Here is a 21473-nt window from a genome sequence, read left to right as displayed (position 1 = left end):
GACCGATACATAATGAGAGACATGCAAAGATCTACAAGTTGAGGCTAATACTGAAACTACAATACAAACAGGCAAGAAGATATTAGAAGAGTTTAAACATAATAACACAGAAAGGATAATACAATACATAGCATTCATGCAAGAAGCTAAAAGCCAACATTATTCAGCTCAGTGATATAATTATGCAAATTCAAGCAGCCTATATAGTCTCTGCTGTTCGAAATTTGAGCAACATAACAATCATTTGCAGATCCATTCGGCTACAAAAGCAATAGAAGCAACATGAATGTCAAAACAAGAAAACATCATCAAATACATTTAAACAACAGACAAAAACCACAATGCAAACATTTCACAGCTCTTATTGTTATTTGTTTTGCTAATATTCACTAAAAGCATTTTCTGTTATTTGAATTGTGAGATAATGATATTCAAGCTGTGGTTTTAAACACGGGAAACACAACGTTAGTTAAATAGGAAATTTTAATTACGTTTTATCTCTTGTAATGTTTGTTGCAATCAATATTTTCCCCGTTTCCGTAATGGATTTTCTGGTGAATGTAAAATCATGACTGAGCAGTAGTTTTATGCAGAAAAGTTCGTTTTGTGAGTGGAATGAAGAATCGGAGTAGTTATTAATTTTTCGGAGTTGAATTACAGGGAAATATATATTTCGATTTCCAAAACATACTGTAGTTTTGGTTATTGTTGAACGTTTCTGGGATTTCATTCAATCCTACGCAAACAAAACATACCGCATAATAAATTACTTGTTTACATTTCAATTTATTAATTATTCTATTTGTCTTTACGTAAAACACATTAGGTAATTTTAACAGCTAGCATCATGCTTTTGTCGGATATCCTTTCCTTTTCAATCCCTCCCTTCCTTCTGTAAGTTCATTCCTTTTAGATTGAAAAAGGTGTTCCTTGTAGCGCCGGAAATGTGTCTTCAGCAATATGCAATTATACGTTTTATCCTATCACTCAATCTCTTTCACTCAGTATATATATATGATCTCCTATCATTCAATATCTTTATAAAATTTACAAAAAAAAAAAAAGGAGAAAGAAAGAAAAGAAAAGAAATATTTATGGTGAACTAAGGGTTTGAACTCTAAAACAACAATAGGGGAGAATGTTGTACCTTGGGACACTGCTAATTTTTACGAATCCTAATTTTTATAGCTGTATTCTTTGTAATATCTATTAGTATCCTTAACCACTAAATGGTTCCATAGCCAAAATCAGCATCAAAATTGTTAAATTGATGATTTTGGGAAAGGAAGAAATTTTCATGGCACCTAAGTAAATATTTTCTTTTTTTTTATTTCCTTTTCTGTCTTTGTATTTGTAAAACAAATCAACTGAATTTTATTTTGTTACAAATGAGAAGTACTTTGATATTTTGGTTATGAGAAAATAATCATGATGAATCTAGATTGACCACCATTTTAGTTTTTCTTAAACCACGTAGTTATTGCATATCATATCGGGACATCCAAGCATATTATACCTTAGGACACGTCCCAAGTTGCAACATATGCATGGTTCTTAATAACTAAGATATGTTTAGGAACATAGAAAATGTTTCTAATTTCATATAGTTTTTGAAATACATTTAGTGTCAGATATAATTCATTCATAGGGGATTTTTTTTGATTGATTATTTATTATTCATAATTTAATTCATTACCATGATTTTTTTTGGTACAAAGTAGGTTTAATTATATGACTGTTTCTTGAATTATGAAGAGTGTCCCAGGGTACAACAGGATGTGTCCCAAGGTAAAATAGAATGTTGAACTTTGGTACAGCTTGGAACTTTTACTTTAAATGGCTGGCAATGTTTTATTTTCAATCTGCCTAAACTATAAAAAAAAATATATTGCAGAGAAATATGTTAGAGTATTTAAATGTGACTTTTAGATTTTTAGTTTAATTTACATAATTGACGTTAAAAATTAAAATATGAAAAGAGTACCAAGGTACAACACTCTCAGCTACTGACGTAAAAATAAGTAAATATCGTCTATAAGTTTGGTCTGATGAATTTTCATCGATATATTCATTTTTTTAATTCTAAAAATGTTTTTTGTAACTCTGAAATGCTTGCTTGAAAATTGCTACAAAATTTCCCGTGTTTATCGTCATTGATTTTCTTTTTAACAATACATGCTGCTTTCGAATTGTCACAAGTAGCAACAAAAGAAAGAAATAAGATTTATTTGCTTGCAGAGAACTCCAAGTTTCACAATAAATATATTTTTTAGATCTTTAGAAACGATAATGATTATTTGAATTAAGTGCTATAAAAAGTAAACACTTACATACATTTATATTTTAAAGTAGCCTTGTAAACAGGGAATAATAATCTTTTAACTCATACTTTCTTTAGAATATTGCTATTTGTAAAATAAGCTGGCACAATGAAAATCATTTCAAAAGTAAATAATAAAAACACTACTAATGATGCAGAAAAATTTTAAATGATTGCAGGCACGCATTTCAAAACTATGAGAAATCGTAATCTACTTCACTGTAAAAACGATTTAGAAACGTTCTTGGAAAATAATAGGCAGCTGATGTGCCCAATTTCTTCTAGCATTATATCTTGGAAAAAACCAAAAACGTTTTCCGCTAAAAGTCGGTAACCTTTCTGAAATTAACCTTGAAATTTCCTGATAAAGCAACTCATGTCTCTAGAACCTTCCAGAAAAAAATATGGAGTTTTAGTGTTATTGATTAGAACCTTCCTGATTTACCAAGAAGACTCCTTAAAAATCAGAGCGACCACGGCCGGGGCTATGCATGAAGAAACCAAGCATATTTATTGCCTGCAATTCCCGTCTTGCAAAGACTGTAGCTATCCATTGACTTTTTCACTCTCATTGGGAGCTTAGTCAATCTGGACAGATCGTAAGCAACCTTAGGCCGATACACTTAATAAACACGCTCATTCAATCTTTAAACTGGTTGCTAAATATATTTTCCACAACAGTGATAAGTCTACACGCGTGCAACTTGTAGCGGTTCAGGAAACTTTTGTGTGAAGATACTTGTTTTTACGGGGAAATAGGTGAAAACGTGTGAAATCGAGAGACGTTCCACGGAAATAACCAGTAACGTTTTGGAATTTTTTTACAGTGTTGCATAAGGTGCAATTTTTTCGTAACATTCTTTCTCAATACAGGCACATTTAAACAATGTTTTTTGTATGAAAATTCATTGCGGATTTAAAAAAAGAAACTGCTCTAAAAATAAACTTCAAGTATAGAAAAAATTAATGCTACATTAATAACATACACTATGAAAACGATATAGAAACGTTCCTGGAAAATAATAGGCAGCTGATGTGCCCAGTTTCAGCCAGTAACATATGTCGCAAAAACCAGGAATGTTTTCCGCTAAAATTCAGTAACCTTCTTAAAACTATCCTGAACAATCCAGAAATCTTCCCGTTTAAGGCCAGTTATGCCTTTAGGACAATCTTTGGTATTAATAATATAGCAGCTCCATAAAAGCCGTATTACAATCATGGGCAATATTAAGCCAGACTTGCAAGTACGTATCAAGCATCTTACTTGATTGCAATTCTTGCAAAACTGCGTAGTCCAAAGACTTCTCTTCCCTCCCTTTGAGCGCTTAGTAAGTCAGGGCAAGCCGTAATTTCCGACGTCGATACACTTTATAAATGCTGTCAGTTAATCTTTAAACTGAGAGCTATAAATATTTTTTACAACAGGGAGAAGTATGTATTCCTGCAACTTGTAGCAATCCAGGAAACTTTTTGACAGTGATACTTGATATTTCCAGGAAGTAGATAAAAACCATTGAAATCCCGAAACGTTACACGGAAATAGTAACGTTTCAGAAATTTTTTATACTGTAGCATTTTTAAAAGGATTAGACATAGTAATAATATTATAGAGTCAGCATCGTCATCAAGTTTGTTTATAAAAGGAACAATATTTTTTTATAGTAGTGAAGAGGATCTCGGAAAGCAGAACTGTTTAATGCTGTTTTAGGTAATTACACCCAAATCTGTTTTTATGCGACCTTTTTTATTGCGATATTTTCTGCATTTTTTTTCGTGCGAATTTTGTTTGTGCGGTGCATTAAAATGTCAATCAGATTAATATTCAATTGACAAAAGTATTTTTCAAACGAGTGCGAGGTAGTATGTTCAGGCATCCCGAGGGGGAGTCACTGTGATCTCTCAAAAATTTCCTTATTCGGGAAATTTTGTTTAACTACTCGGCAAAAATTATCATTAATTGGTTTATTTTGATTTCGTTTAAAGACTATTTTGTTTCTTGGTGTATTTTTATGTGTGAGATTTTTTTTATGCGGTCCTTATCCACCGCTTAAAAAAAGAAGAAAAAAAAGACTGTGCGGCGAAAACAACTTTTTAAAGCTACTCGTGAATGTCGTTTTTTTTTTTCTTTTGCGATTTTTTATGCGGTCCGTATCCACCGCATAAAAACAGTTTTTGGTGTATTTGAATGCTATAACTAAAGAATTAGATAGTGGTGATAAAATTGTCTCTTAAGTTTCAGATTCCTTTCAATAGTCGTTAAGCTCAGAGTTTTTTTTTTACATTAAAAATGCTTTTATAGTCCCAAAACATGCGTATGTATTTTTACTGCTCTTTTTCTAATTTTTAAACGTTATTGTTTTCAAGTTTCACAAAATATACATTCTCGACCGCCTTACCTAGTGGTTAGAAAAGTCTGAATGTGGATGGGGGAGGTTCTGGGTGCGAATCCCAGCTCAGGCATGGATATACTTTCTTTAAATTATGTGCTTTTTCTTTCTTTGTGAAAATTTGTTGCTGTGTTGCAAATGATTTCCTACCCAATAAACGGGTGGCTGTGGAACTCGGGATTTCACAAATTACGGTGCAGTTGAAAAAGTGAGGCAACGCACCCAAATTGTTAGCCAGACTGGCACAAAACAACAACAACAACGAAATACATTGCTGTAAAAGGGGGATTTCCCTTTCAGGAAACACTACTAAAAGGAATTTCTAGCAAGTCAATGGAAATCAAAGAAAATTTATTGAACAGAAAGAAACAAAGAAAAATATTTCTTCGGAAAAGAAACAAAACAACTGACTGTGCAAAAAGAAAAAAAATCAAAATTTGAATTTTGTGATGAAGAATCCTTTTTCGTAAAATAAAATTGATTCTATGATTTGTTAGAAATCATTATTTATTAAGATTTTCACCATGCAATCTATAACTGCAACATTGAAGATAAACATAATAAATTTTTATGAATTCGAGCTACTTTATTATTTATTTTGGTTTTCTACTGAAGAAACTAATAGGAATTTTAAGCTGATACCAAAATCTAACTTGGAACTGATTATCCATAAAACAAATCAATTTTTCATTTTTGTGATGGCATGTATTTTTTTTTAAAAAAAAGATGCTCTGACGATTCGCTTAGAAAATATTACTTATTAGCTTTCAGTTTATGACTTAAACGTGATATAACAGAACAATTTAAGGATCGATTTTGACTCAACAAATTGCAACCGATCGAAGCGCAGTGTAAAAGTTATTTATAAACATAAAGAAAAAGAAGAGGCATAAATATTTTATTGCTCCTGTATCTCACATACTTTTACCAATAACCTAAGAAATATTTTTAGAGAAAGATTGTTTTTATATCGTGCTTTATTAGTGCCTTAATATTTAGGATGAGTTATGGGTGCATTGAACCATATTTCTTGTTAAAGGTTTCCGTTGTCTATTATTAAATTTGCCGCTGAACATAAAAAGCAAATATGTGACTGTTTCGGTGCCATAATAATATCCTTTTATCAGCTGTAAAAAAGCGTAAAAAAAGTTCAAAAATAGATTTTAAAGCGTGTTGAGGTATAAATTTGCAAAGAACTTGAATTAATGTTTTTAAATTCCTTAATAATAATAATGTTGATCAGTCAGTTCTGAAATTTAGCCTTTAAAATGTTTCTACAAATACTCTTTTTTGAGATTTTTTTATGAAATTTAACAGGAATTTTTATGGTTTTTGGTAAAATTACAAAACTTTTTTCTTCGTATTTATATATAATTTTTTTTTGTACGCGGACGTTTTGCAGACAGCTACAGCTTCTATAGCTCTTGCTTTCTGAAAATGCAATGGTTTTCGTATGAAAAATACATTTGGTACTTAACTTTGTAGTTTCCTTTAATATTGTGTTTTCGAATTTGAAAATCAGTTGTACAGTGGTGGTTAAAAAAAAAAATGCATCACCCGCGCCGCAAAGGAGAGGAATATCATCCCAACTGCATTCAACACACAGTCAAGCATTCCGCATCGCAGATGATTTGGGGATGCATTTCTGATCAAGGAGTTGATCGGCTTCACTTTGTGCAAGGAACAGTAAACAGTAAATGCTCAGGTGTATATTGGCATTTTGGATGAGACATTTCTTCTTACTATCCGGAATCACTTTACTTTAGTTCCAAACGACGTTTTCCAGGACGATTCTGCTCCGTGTCATAGGGAAAATTGGTAAGTAACAATTTAAAAACCTTTATCCTGCCATTAGACTTAAATTGACATGAGGTTAAGTAATCTTTTTTCTCTAAACTCACATGCAGGTTCAGAAATGGAAAAATGAGCATAGGGTCAGCAGTTTGCCTTGGCCCGGAATTAGCCCTGATCTACATAAACAATTACCGGATTCCTGCTGTTAAATGTTTATTTCATAAGTTTTGCAGAATTTCACTCATCGTCACTCGGTCGACCAAAACTTCTCACATAATCCCATTGTTTTGAAAATGCGAGGGTGATGCAATTTGTTTTACCAGCACTGTATTACCATGAAAATGTTTACTTTTGGCTAAGCTAAGAAGAAGAAAAAATAATAATGAAGTAAAAATTTAAATAATCTTAAAAAAAACGTTTTAAATAAATGATGCTGAAAAAGTTTTTTACAGATGATGATTTTATGTATGGAAATTTTTTAAGCAGACACTTTATCATTCTTACAAAAATATCATTGATGGTTTTTTTAATGGTCACAAAAGAAAACTGGCAAGACAAGTTACTTTCATTAATTAAAGTTAATGTCGAAAGAGTTATTTTTATTCCCAATTCAAAGAAATCAAGTTTATTCATCTCGAATTCCAAAGCCATGTGTCTTCGTTTTAATGCAAATCCAACGAAAAAAGATTTTGTTTGCATGTTGGTTTTAAAATACTGAACTTTCGGCCATTTATTTTAATTAGAAGACTGATGAAGAACTCAGTTTCTATGCATTATAATAATGAGCTGATTGTTTTAACGGATGAAGAAAAGAAAAAGAAGGAAAGAAAATAGCACAGTGAAGAGTCTGCACATATGTTATCAAAAACTAGTTATATCAAAAACTAGCTTAAAGTTAAGGAAAATGAGATGCACTGCATTTTAAGGATGCAACACGTACGTCCATCATTTCTATTTTTAATGGATTTTTATCGTCACGAGTTTCAAGCATATTAATTACCATTTTACTCTATTAATCAATTTTAATTCAAGCAAACAGGTTGCTTCACGATAATTCAAAACAATATTTAGATTTCTTGAGATTTTCGTCAACTAAAAATCTGAAACAATAAATTACAAGTTTCAAATTTCTATAAAGACCTCCATAAAGGCATATGGAATGAAATTATTTGTTTGTTAGAGTACTTTCAATTTAGAATATTTTAAGGCTGGCAATGAGAAGAGAACTGGTATAAGGAGCAATAGTTACAAAAATATAAGCAATATATATGTACAGTCAAGTCCACTTATTAGACTATCGGTTAATAGAATTTCAGTAGAGATTTTGTATATCCACTGTAAAAAATTTCTGAAACGTTACTGATTACTTCAGTGGAACGTTGCAGGATTTCATGGATTTTCACCTATTTCTCATATAATCAAATATCTTCGCAAAAAAGTTTCCTGAATTCCTACAAGTGGCACGAATGCAGACTCTTCACTGGTGTGAAAAATACTTTTACCTACCAGTCTAAAGATTGACTTAGTGTACGTATTAAGTGTATCGTCTTAAGTTCATTTACGGTTTTTCCATTGTGTCTAAGCTCCCAATGATAAGTCTCTGGACAGCTGCGGCTTTGCAAGACAAGAATTGTAGTCAAGGGAGACGCTTGGAACTTGCACTTTTGCTTTGGCCATGGTTGTATTTGATGCTTCTGGAACTTCTTTAGTAACTCTAGAACGTTCTAACCAGTTGCATTAAACCTACCGTATTTCAATTGAACGTTGACTTTAACTTGTGCGATCTCCATGTTCTTCAGAAAGATTCAAGGATACTTTCAGGAAGGTTACTGATTTTTCGCGGAAAACCATCCTGGTTTTTGCAAGTTTTGTTACTGGCAGAAATTGGGCACATCTGTTGCCCATTATTTTCCAGGAACGTTTCTGAATCGTTTTTACAGTGTACCAAACTGTTGATGCCTCTTATTTAATTCCGTTTTACGGAATATCTCGCTCATTAGAGTAACTTATAGTAGGAAATTGGCAAAAAATTAAATTAAACGGGCTCGACTATCTTCCCTACACCAGCCAAACTCTCATAAAATACCTAATGAATGTAATCATGATTTTTTAGAAAATATGTAAAACTAGCTGACCCGTGTGAAGCATTTGCGCTCAAAGTTTATTTCCCTACTGTAAAAAATATCATGAAGAAACCGCCTATGTAAACATTCACATATTTGCTAGATAGAAAATCACCGGACTCAATAAATCACGAACTACATTGAAATATTGACGTAAAAATGCTATGAGAGAGTAAAAAACTCTTTCAAAGTTTTGTATGCTAAATGAAGGTTGAATCAAGGAGTCAAAAAAGTGATTAGCATTCCTGCTGTACTAATTTTATCGCCTTAGATCTTAAGGACAAAATGTATATTTTAAAAAATCTGTAACGGCAAGGCACTCGAACAGAAGCTGGACCCCGAGATCATTCGGTTGAAAGCTGAGTGCTCTACTGACTGAGTCACTTGACTTTCTATTCTGACAATCCAAGAAGGAAATTTGTAATCCATTAAAAGATATCTTCTTAGATGGTTTTAAATCTATAATTAAAGAGAAGCAGTAAATGTTTAGACCATTGGTCTATTTTTTGTATTTTTTGAACTTAGCCGGCATGTTATGCCTTAAAATGAGTGGTAAACCATGGAGTTTGAAGAAGAAATAAGGAAGATATCGCATATGGGCAGAAACACTGGCTAAAGAAATAATACATGAGATAAAAGTCTAGCATCCTGCATTTGAGATAATCCGCATGTTATCTAATATGCAAGTCAAGGCATTTAATATTCCAACGATGAATAAAAAGCTCAGCGTTACAAAAGAGCTGAGTAAATTTCAGTAAAATTTGGTTCATTTCGGTAAGTAAAGACTACAGTTCTACAGAGAGACTGTTGCATTATGTAGTGTGGAACTAACAGTCATTTAATTGGGCAGCGAAACTGTAGACGCAAACATTTCAGTGACTAGTGAAGATTTCAAGACAACCAGTTTCTATGCAATAGAAGACTTTCAGAATTCTGGGATAGAAAGCGTGGATGATGTCAAAAGAGAATGATAGTTAATCTAACCATAGATACAAGGTTTAACTCTTTTCGTAGGATGTCTACCGGATGTCTACTGCTTGGCGGTTATGTTCAGGTCTTGCAACAACCATTGAAGCCACTAAACATTATTTGCCTATTTATAACGTCATTAGTATATTCATTAAACCTCGTTGCCTCATTCCTGGAAAATAAAGCTGATGGCCAAAGTAAGGGTCCAGCTAAATGCTCTGATGAAATCCACTACGAAGTAGGAGGAGTGAAACCTAATTACCGAAACTCTACTTAACAACACTGCCATCAACAATAAATCTCCGTTGTGATGTGTATTAAAGTTATGGAAGATAACACCATAACTGTACCATAACCACACGAGATTCATATCTGCTCCCTTCGCCCAGCTATTCTTTTTTCTGAACTCTGCTTCTACGTTTTGATCCGTAACGTAATTTTTACATTATTCACCGTGCTCTAAAATTTTGTGCGCATTAAATGTTTTTTATGTGAGAGTTTATGTGTGAGATATTTCATATAATGCAACACAAGTTCAGGAAGTTTTAGTTCATACTGTGTAAGAAAACACTAGTTTATTCGTAAAAAGTAAATTGTGGACGAGTTCAGCTTTTGGATTGCGAGTTTGCAATAAAATTTTCACTTTACTTTAATCCATGTGCTTTTCAATACCAAAGAAATGTATAATGGTGTAAGTGGGATTATTATATGAAATTCTGATCTACCATTAGATGCACCTTATGATCTCACAAGCCCTTTAATACATATTGAAAAATTGTTTTTTTTTTTTTTTTTTTTGCTTTTAGCTATTTTCTTGTTAAATGAGTTATTTTGCATTTACTTCTGCATTTTAACGTAAAATATAAAAGTAAATGAACTAGACAAACATTTTGGGGCAGATTAAAATAGTAATAGCGATGATTTAATCCTTTTAAGTCCTTGAACTTTGTTGTAGAATACGGAAATTTGCTGTGTTTTCAAAATAGAGAAAAATATATAAATAAACAAAGAAAAAGAAATAAAAAATGTACTAAGTATTTAAACAAGTGCATCCCCTCCCCCTTAACATTAAGATTCTTCCGTCTCATCTTGCAAAACGTATAATTTATAATTTGATTGTATTCGATCACTGTAAAAATGCGGTTTGAACTAAGGATACATCTTAGAGCGACAGTAAGATATTTAATCCCAGGAATAACAGTAAGATATCCTACTATTTCTTTAGGCGACGATATGTCTCTTATTGCTAAAAGGGTTAATACGTCTGCAGTTTTGAATAATATATAAACTTAACTGAACCAAAACAAGATATAAGTATGTTTTTGCTAAGGCACTTAATATTAAGTAAAAAAAGAAGTTTATACTTTTGAAAATTACAAACGATGCACTACTTGTTAAGGATAGTTAACATACTTATTAGTATTTGATAATAGTCTGTAAATGCAGCTACATTTAAAAAGAAAATCTTATGTCATAAGCAATCAATGATTTATTAAAACTCAAACATATCATCTCAGATATTTCTATAATATTACAGTAATAGAAAAATAAATTTTCTTGCCTGTGTGTCTCTCCGCCGGTCTCAGCGTACTTGCCATCAATGCGACCGAATTACTTCTTCCTTTTGCATTGGCAGCATACAAAATCAAAATGAAGGATGTGCCCGTCAGGAGATCTTCCACAAGAAAAGTGGGTGATTCTTCTGCCGTGATGTTACTCCTCAGGTGTTCGTTTGTCGAGCTGTATACTTCCAAATGGAAGGTTTGCGGAAGGCCCCCATCATATCCAGGTTCGCATTGTATCAGGAGTGATACGGTTGTGTGGTTTGTGACTAAGCAATTGCGCATGACTTCTGGAGGACCTGAAATAAAATCTCATTTATATTTAATAATATATCTTGGAGTTACTGCTGTTTGTATAGTTATTGACCACTGTAAAGTACGTTTATTTACTATCGATTAATAATCGTTTGTATTTTTTATATTTATTTGCATCTTACTACTATTATATATGCGGAAGTTAGTCTGTATGGATGTATGGATGTTGGTGACTCTTTCACGCAAGAACTACTGAATGGATTTTGATGAAACTTTACAATAATATAGTTTATGCATCAGAATAACACATAGGGTAGTTTTCACCCCGTTATGGGGCAAAAACCCCCTAGGGAGACGATAAAACCCAATTTTCGCATAAATTCTCCAATATGAGGATGAAAAAATTCTTGCACATATTAACATTATATGTCCATCGAAAGCTCTGATTTTTCTTCTGAAAATGGCACCTGTTCCAAACTTCTAAGTAGAATAAAAAACGAGTTATGAGCTTTTTATTTCCATGTTCGAAGGCTTTCCTCAACACAGTATAGTATTTAGGGTATCATCTCAACTCCCTGTCGATATTGTTGACTATTTTTGCTTTTCGTCTGACTGTTCAAGGCTTTTCTCAAGTCAAATTTTAAAGTAAGATTTTTTGCGCAAGATAGGCAAATAATAAATGAATTTGGCTGATTATTTTCCCATTTTACGCAACTTTGAGGCAATTAATGTTTTTTTTTTATTTATTTGTGTTGACTGGGTGCTTGATCGACCAGCAGGAATCTTGACAAACTTTTTTTGCAGAATCATTTCAATAGCTAAGGCATGTGACAATTTTTTCAATTGTCGCTGTTTTTGAAGCTAAAAACTACGCGAATAATGTTTCTCCGTTTTCTCCATGTAATCAAAATATCGTCATTTCTTTAATATTTCTTTCTTTATATCATTTGTTAACATGTAAAATGATCCGCCAACTAAATTAATCAAATCCATAAACAGCACAAGTTTGCGCACAATTTCAAACACAATTGCCAATCTTTACTATTTATTTTGGAAACATTTCGGATAGCATCATTTCATGGTCACCAGAAGTATATCAGTATTTGGCGACACTATCTCTTCGATAAAATTAGTAACACACAATTTTACAAAGTAGGGAGGGGGAGATTTATCCAAGGTATCCCAAGACTATTACCGCAAATTTCGTATCATTTTAAATCGCAGTAAGGGAATACGGGAGGCTACATTTTTTAGAAGTTTGTACCTCAATAGCAATATAGAGACGATTAAAAACTTCGACAAACTAATTTTGGTAAAAACATCATTAAATACTATGTATAGGGTATTGCAGTTAAAATTAATCCACCAAATTAGTGAAACAACACGCTCAAATAACATTAAAAGTGTTATTAAAATGTAAATTAATCCACAAAATCCATTTTATATCTCCAGACACCAGTCGACTACGTTAGCGCATTGGCGAATTTTTTAAAATTTTAATGAAATTTGAATTTTATATTTTCTTTTTTTGTGTGTGTGTTTTTAATAATCAATGGTACTAATTAGGATTTCGTGAAATTAATATCCCTACTTTAATAACGACAATAGAGATTATTGTTCTTTCTTTTTTTTTAAATTTGTTTTTTATGCTATCGGACCTGTACTGATGAAGATTTTGGGAATTAATCATGAAGGAGATCTTCAGAGAGAGATGTTATTTGAAAACGCTGATATCACCATTCTAACAGAGACTTTAGGGAATGTTTCTCCTTCCGAAATGAAAAGTTTTTTGTACTATTGTCCTCATTTAAATGAGAACTAAAAAAAAAACTGTTGTGTTTACTCTGATTTTAATGGTATTTTTACTCTAAACATTTTTGGTATTTTAAGCAGTATTGTTTACGTTGTTAAGAAACAGCTGATTTCCTTCACGTGGGGGATTTTAAAGGTTTGATGTTCTCACTCTAAAGAGACATTATTAGAATCTGGATTTGTAGTGACTGTTGACCTTATTTTGAGACGATTTCTCCGGTAAGAAGCTATACAATAATTTAGATAGCAGGTGTAGCGCTGGACACCATTTGACGGGGATCGGGATAATGAAAGAAATGGTTGACTTTATTTAAGAATTGTTAGCTCACTCGAATTAGAATTGTTGAGAATTACCTCAACTAACTTCTTTACAACTTCTTAACGTTTTCCTAATTTGTGTTGTGTGATTTTTTGGGTGTCTTTCCCAGTTTCGCCGACATTTCATCCCCCCTCCCTTGATTTTCAGTTTTCATCATATCTTTTGGTCAGGGTTGGCCGGATTGGACCCAATTGGGTCGGACCCAATGGGTTTTTTTGAAAAAACCCATTTAAAAAACCCATTATTTAGCCCACTTTTGGTTTTTTTAAATTTTTTGAGAAGTTTTTAAAAAAATTAATTTAAAAACTTTCACATTTTAAACTTCTTTTTCATTTCTTCTTCACCACAGACATTGGACATAAAAAATGAATTTTTTGAAATAGTATTTCTCAACTCTTAACAGCATTAAAAAAATGTTTCAAAGATTTTAAATAAATATATTTAACTTTTTTCTTTAACTGATAAATAAATGGACTCAAATTATTTTGACTAAGTCCTGTCACGTCTGATTTTCCCAATATTTGCAGATTGTACAGAGAAAACTACTCTAGCTAAAAGGCTTTCATGTGACTTATTTCCTGCAAACAAACACGTCGCAAATCTCGAATAAACACAAGGTATATTTTTTAGAAATTAACAGGTTTTTCAAACGGTCGGGCAGAAAACAGAAGAGGATGTACATTATTTTCATTATCTTACGAAAAAGTTTAATATTTCTTAGTTTGTACATAGAAATAGAAAAACTGGCAACATAAAATTGAAAGAAATATCTTGATTAAGCTCGAATTCAGTAAAAAGGGAGTAAAAACTACTTGAGGTTCTACAGTAGTTTTGCATAACAAAATGAAATACAGGAAAGTAAAATGCAAAAAAAAAAAATAGTAGCAATTAAAAACGAACAATAGATTTTCTCACTCGAGAAGTAACTTTGCCTTAACTGTTGGTAATCATGAAAACTAAAAAATCTGAAACTTCACCATTCTTGGGTTTTGTCGTCTTTTGTACTTTTCTTCAGAAAACGCTGAATTTTAACTAGTTTTCCAGCTTTTTTACCCCAAGACAATTTTTGCGCTTTGTCCATATACTTACGCTACAATATGCTACAAATACCCCACATTTTCCCTAAAAAAAGACAAAAAAACCCACGTTTCTTTTAAAAAACCCAGCTTTAGTTGGGTTTTTTTGGGTTTTATTTAAAAAAACCCAAAAAACCCTGGGTCCATGGGCTTTTTTAAAAAAACCCGGGTTTTTGCCAACCCTGCTTTTGGTATGTTAAAGAGGGGGGCCATTTTAAATGTCGGCGAAACTGGGGAGTTAATTTTTTTTTTGGTAACTATCTGACCTCTCCCTGTGTTGACCATTAACTTGAATCGGCTGAAAAAAACTACATCAACGTGAGCGAAGCTGCGGTAAGAGCTAGTTTTTTAATATAATTATCGCCTGATCTGTTTATTTTATTTTCGGAATGCAACGCAAAAAAAGTAGATAGAAGAGTTAGAATGGTAGATGGTGTGGGAATGTTTTTTTTTTCGGCCCGTTGTTTGTGGAGTATTTTGTTTAAATATTTTACATAAATGTGTAAATGAAAGTCTGAATAAAAACCGAAGAAACTCTTGTGTTTAGCAAATATAAGAACATTTTGTCTTAAAATTCCCAAGAAGTAAAATGAAAGAATATTTTAATCAGTTTATTACTACAAGAACTATCTTCTCCTCTTGCTCTAATACAGTCAAATATTAGGCTGTATTTCATTCCATCAGTGAAGCGTCATCAGATAAAAATCATTTTTTTTTAAACTTCGGGAAGCGCATAGAAGTTTACTACAGTTTACATGGCCAATTAAAAAGTAGTGGGGGAGACCGGGGTTAGTTCTGCCAGTGACAAGTTGCGCCATCGAGGCTCCTGATTGAGCCAATAGGTTTCAACTCATAAGTTTCAAATCTTATGGTGATATCAAAAGTGACGGAAATGTCACTACTACACTATAAAAAAATTCCGAAACGTTCCTGATTATTTCCGTGGAACGTTGCAGGATCTCATGGGTTTTCACCTATTTCCCCGTAAAATCAAGTATCCTCGCAAAAAAGTTTCCTGAATTGCTACAAGTGGCACGAACGCAGACTCTTCACTGGTGTGAAAAATACTTTTAGCTACCAGTCTAAAGATTGACTTAGTGTACGTATTAAGTGTATAGTCTTAAGTTCTCCCACGGCCCTTCCAGGATGACTAAGCTCCCAATGAGAGCAAATAAGTCTCTGGATAGCCCTGCAAGACAAGAATTGCAGACAAGGGAGATACTTGGCTCTCACTTGCAATTCTGCTTTGGCCATAGTTGCTTTAAGGAGCTTTCTTAGTAAGTCTAGAAGGTTCTAACCAGTTGCATTAAATCTACCGTATTTCAGTTGAAATCTTACTTTAATTGGTGCGATCTCCATGTTCTTCAGAAAGATATAAGGATTCTTTTAGGAAAGTTACTGAATTTTAGCAATAAACGATTCTGGTTTTTGCAAGTTATGTTACTGGCTGAAATTGGGCACATCAATTGCCCATTATTTTCCAGGAACTTTTCCAAATCGTTTTTACAGTGTAGTACCCGGGTCTCTCCTTACATTTGTCAAATACCACTTAAACTTATGTCTATAATATTGCTATCGATATTTTTAACTGGGCTTACAGAATCGAGGGGAAAAAAAACCTCGTATTAAAAAGAGAATGAAAAAAAAACATTATTATCATATTTTTTTTATATACACACATTTATTTTCAGAATTTTGAAAAAAAAAAACATAGAAAAAAAGTTAGAGCTTAACAAACGTGACAACTAATGTAACGAAAGAAACATAAATAGCTGGAACGACCCTGTTTTTATATCAATAGCACTACTGTGCTATGCTCAAAAGTGGTACCTGCCGCCGAGTTTAAAATGAGAAGTTGCTATTTAATTTTAACGTCTCCAAGTATTTGATTCATACGCAACATTTCAGATTTTTTTAAACATGTTTTCCATTGACAAGTGGCCATAAAACACTGTATTTAAGCAAACTATATGACAAAGGATCACCTGGCGGCATTTTGATAAAAAGTGCAGCTACGACTTTTGTGCTTAGCACGGCAGTATGCTTACGAATATTATTATAATTTGAAACATGAATAAAATCTGTACAATAATTTTTCTAAATTTATGATCTTTTAGTGTTTTTTTTTATTTTTCAGATGAAAAAAAAAGTTTAATTATATTGTTTTTGCTCTATTTTTGTTTCATTTATGTAATCCTTTGAATTTCCTGAATTTTCTATAAAATGCAAAAAAAAAAAAAAAAATCGTTGTTTCGATTTTGGTTAGAAGTTTAATGTTCAAAAGTCAATTTTATCCTTTGTCGAGCAAGTGATTGTTGCACTAGCCAATACTCTCGTAAAAGTTTGACAACTATCTAAGGTTTCCAACATTTGGATTTTTATGCGTATAAAAAGGAAAAAAAAAAACATCATTTTTTGCAATACCTTCTCATAGCTTAATAAACATTTTGAAAATAATCAAACAGAAATACAGCTTCAAAAGTTGATTACCATAATAAATTAAACAAATATTGTAAAACGTATAGATAGCCCTGCTCCGGAGACAATCTCCCAACAAAATGAATTTTTTTTTTGTTTACAATTAACTAGTCAAGAAAATACAAGGCTTTAAAATTGCTACATTCAGTATTTGTACGAACGCTGCTGAACTTGGTCAACACTTGATTCCAAATACTGACAACTGGAGTTACTTTGTCCATTTTGCATATAACATTGGCCCAACGAAAGAAAATTCAATCAATATTACCAGTAATGATTAAGTGAACCCTGTGCTACCTTGACTAACCCCTTTTAACGAATAAATGACAATCGCTCTCTGTGTATAATAACATCGGCATTTGTTTTTCGTTTGTTAGGCCGATGGGGGGCCGCAAGGGAAAAAGTTGCAAATTAGGCCTCAAGGGAAAAAGTTAGACAAGCTGACGGTAACTGAAGAAAAAAATTCAAATTATTTTAGGCGTTTTTAGATATGCATTTAAAATGATTAATATTAAAAATGAATCTATATACAGAATTTCATAAAAATTTCTTGCGAAATGGCTACAGTTTTTTTTTTCTTTTCTAATTTCTCTTTTTTTTTTTCTCATTTTACACAAACATTTTGGTTTATAAAGCTAATAAACCTCTGTTGTTCCCAGTACCCTTTTTTTTTGTTTTTGTTTTAAAGTATTTTGTTGAGAATGTTTTTTAAAACATTTATTTGCTACTGTTAAATACTTCTGAATATCTTTTTTTTCCATGGAATAAACATATCAAGTGAGAATGTTAAAAAGCACATGCTTCCTTTCTTTCTGTTTCTGAAAAACAATAGTAACGAAAAACTTTTTTGCAAACATGCTTTTTTATCTTTTCAAATCTCAATAGAGTTATAAACAACATTCTAGCACTTTTTGCACTTCTTAGAGTTTTTATTCCGTCAGACAATTTGTACTTTCTTCCGTAGGGCTCAGGGGACCCTTTCAGTTTCTTTTGCATTTTCAAAGATTAACTATATGCTTTTCCTCATTTTATAATAAATATCTCTCAGAGAAAAAAATACAAGACAACATCTTTACTTTGTAGATTGTCAATTTTTTTACGATTTCATGAAATCAATACGCATTCATCTTTCTTTCTTTCTTTTTTTTTTTGCAAGGTAATTTAAACCTTTTTTACCAAAATCCCCACATTCTCAGATTCCTCACCTACACTCTTGAAACGATTCAGAAACGTTCATGGAAAGTAATAGGCAGCTGATGTGTCCAATTTCTTCCAGCAGCATATCTCACAAAAAGCAGGAACATTTTCCGCTAAAATTCAATTACCTTCCTAAAATATTCAGAAGACTTCCCGTTTCAAGCCAGTCGTATCTCTGGAATTTTAGACCAAACTTAGGTAGGTATTTTATAAAAGTTTGGCACCTTCGTTTGTTTCCAGGAAAGCTAAAACGAGCAGTATCGCAAGCATGGCCAAAGCTAAGACAGACTTGCAGGCAAGTATCTCACTCGCCTGCAATCCTTGTAGAGCTACGTAATCCATTGACTGATTTACGCCCTTTGGACGCCTTATCAGTCTGGACGAGCCGCGATCAAACTGAAGCTGATGCACTTTATAAATACGCTTAGTTAATTTTTAAACTGAGAGCTAAAAGTATTTTTTACAACAGAAAGAAGTCTGCAGTCGGCTAACTTGTAGCAATTCAGGAAACTTCTTGACAAGGATAGTTAATTTTTCCAGGAAATGGATAAAAACCTCTAAAATCCCAAAACGTTACACGGAAATGCTCAGTAACGTTTCGGAATTTTTTTACAATGTATCTTGAAACACAATATTATGCACTTTTTCCTTTGCAATGACTTATGACCATCTTAAGGGGGCGTGGGGGACTTCGAGGACAGATGTCTACTTTCTTACGTTTGACATAGAAGAAGTCAAGTTCAAGTAGCCATTTTATTATTAATATTATTATTATTATCATTATTATTATTATTGCGGGATGAATTTCCTAAGGGTTTATATCAATCAAAACAAAGAATTTTATGACCGCGCGATATTCAAGTTTATCCATTTAACAGAGAAACACGTTGTAAATAAACTACTTGAGAAGTTGAATTTTTTAACCCGAGAGAGATCGCGCTTGGCACACAGTCACCCCATTCTTATCTAAACACCTGTTGCCGCATAAATATTTATCTGTATTCAATCATCTTTCAGTATCCTCCTATATGACAGTCCCTTTGGTAGGTGTAAAGCGTTTTTTTTTTTACTTTTCTTTTCTTTCTGCACGTGAAGCAATCATTCCTTGAAATTCAAGTGGGAATGGGGTGACTCACTCTCGCCACGCGACTGTTACTGCTTCAAAATTTCTCATTCTAAGCAGCATGTGTGTGTGTGTTGTTTTGCGTTTTCTATCTCTCTATTTGCATTTATATTGCTTTGTGCTCTGAAAAATGGCGTGCAAACGTTAACTTGCGGATTATGAAAAGACAGAAAATGATGATTTATAGAATTTTTTTTATAAAACTGATTGGGGTGACTCAGTCACCTCTTCGTCTCAGTCACTGTTAAGTGCGCAATCTCTCTCGGGTTAATACGAACTAATGTCAAGTAAAACAAGGCGGGAAACATAAATTTTTGCTGTTTAGAACGCTATTTCTGTGTCAGGCCGGGAACTTTTCACCGGTATACGCCCAAAATGTCGCGGCCAAAATGTCGCGGGACAAAATGTCGCGGCCAAAATGTCGCCGGCCCAAAATGTCGCCGGTCCAAAATGTCGCCGGCCCGAAATGTCGCCGGTCCAAAATGTCGCCGTCCCAAAATGTCGCCGGTCCAAAATGTCGCCGTCCCAAAATGTCGCCGTCCCAAAATGTCGCCGTCCCAAAATGTCGCCGGTCCAAAATGTCGCCGGTCCAAAATGTCGCCAGTCCAAAATGTCGCCAGTCCAAAATGTCGCCGGTCCACAATGTCGCCCGCCCGAAATGTCGCCGGTCCAAAATGTCGCCGTCCCAAAATGTCGCCGGTCCAAAATGTCGCCGTCCCAAAATGTCGCCGTCCCAAAATGTCGCCGGCCCAAAATGTCGCCAGTCCAAAATGTCGCCGGTCCAAAATGTCGCCGGCCTAAAATTCGCTAGTTCAATTTGTACGAAAAATTTAAATGTACGTCGATGCTTTCCAGCATAAAAGTTGCGAAAGAATATTAATTGCCTTTCAAAGTAAGTTCCTTCAAAAATTCCAAACGTTTTCTCCTGTCTTAATTCGTAAACATCGGATTAATTCCAGAAAATTAATAGTTTTCAGAAAAACATACGTTTTTCTGTATACTATTACAAACGTAAACATGTGAAAGGCTGCTGCAACGGAATTATCTTTCTCGTTTAATCTGATTAATAATAATACTCAAGATGTAACATAAAGGATCAAGATGTAACGCCAGGATTCAGACAAAAAATTGATATGGAAGTAAAACTAAACTGTTCTAAACGCGAATGAAAGAATAGTGAGGCGCAATTTGAATATGGCAAGAGAATAGGCGGTTTGTATTTTTTGGCGTAATGAAGTAAAAACAAATAACTCCTTCACTCTAGCATATTATTACGGTAGCGACAGGTCAGTCATTTAGGGGATCATGCGGAATGGACCTCGACTTTGAATTTTTTTTTATATACAAGTAGGAGTGGTTTTTATAGCAATCCTATGAAATTTGCATTGGTTATACATACGCCCGTTATCCTCCCTCTCCCCTTTCACTGGAAAAATTCGAAATCACGGGCCAGGGTGGAAATAAAGTAGAAAAGTATCTTAATGAAATTTAATTTTCTCATGGATTTATCAACATTACCCTAAGAACTGTAAAAAAAAAAAAGAAAAACTACGTTTTCAGTGAGATATACGTTGGTTAAAGTATGATCAAAACTGCCGTGGGAACTCTCATCTCTTATGAGTAAAATTCTGAAATTACGTCGAAATGTTCACCGTCAAATCTTTTGAAATCAATGAAACCCGTAACTGCTAAAACAGATGTCTTTCACTCAGATTTTTGAAAAACGACTCTACGCGATGACAAATATTTTCAATTCTCAACATTCATGAAATTTATATATTCGATAGAACATCAAGGGACAATTTCAGAACAGCTATTTTATTGAAGGTTTTCAAGAGGATACTTTCATGCATGCGAAGTAGCGCTTGTCAGCTAATCACATTTTCCAATTTTAAATAGAAAAGAAAAAATTTCATAATGTAGGGTGAAATAACTGATATCAATGAGATTATTCAGATCAATTTTGACCTAGACTTATTTTTAAAATGAGTTTCAAAAAGTAATAGTTCCAGCTCAATATAGCTTGGTAGTTCAGAAAGAAAAGAATATTGATAATAA

At 33.1% G+C, this 21473-nt stretch overlaps 1 protein-coding gene across 1 annotated transcript in view; it reads right to left on the bottom strand.

Moving 5' to 3' along the window:
- Positions 1–21473, bottom strand: part of LOC129227346 (nephrin-like) — a 482635-nt gene that overhangs the window by 25982 nt on the left and 435180 nt on the right. The window contains exon 8 of the mRNA XM_054861890.1: positions 11155–11454. Coding sequence (XP_054717865.1) covers positions 11155–11454 — 300 coding nt within the window. The remainder of the gene's footprint in view (positions 1–11154; positions 11455–21473) is intronic.

This window comes from Uloborus diversus, chromosome 8, assembly GCF_026930045.1.
Source record: "Uloborus diversus isolate 005 chromosome 8, Udiv.v.3.1, whole genome shotgun sequence".
Taxonomy (NCBI): domain Eukaryota; kingdom Metazoa; phylum Arthropoda; class Arachnida; order Araneae; family Uloboridae; genus Uloborus; species Uloborus diversus.
This window is presented reverse-complemented; position numbering and strand designations above follow the sequence as displayed.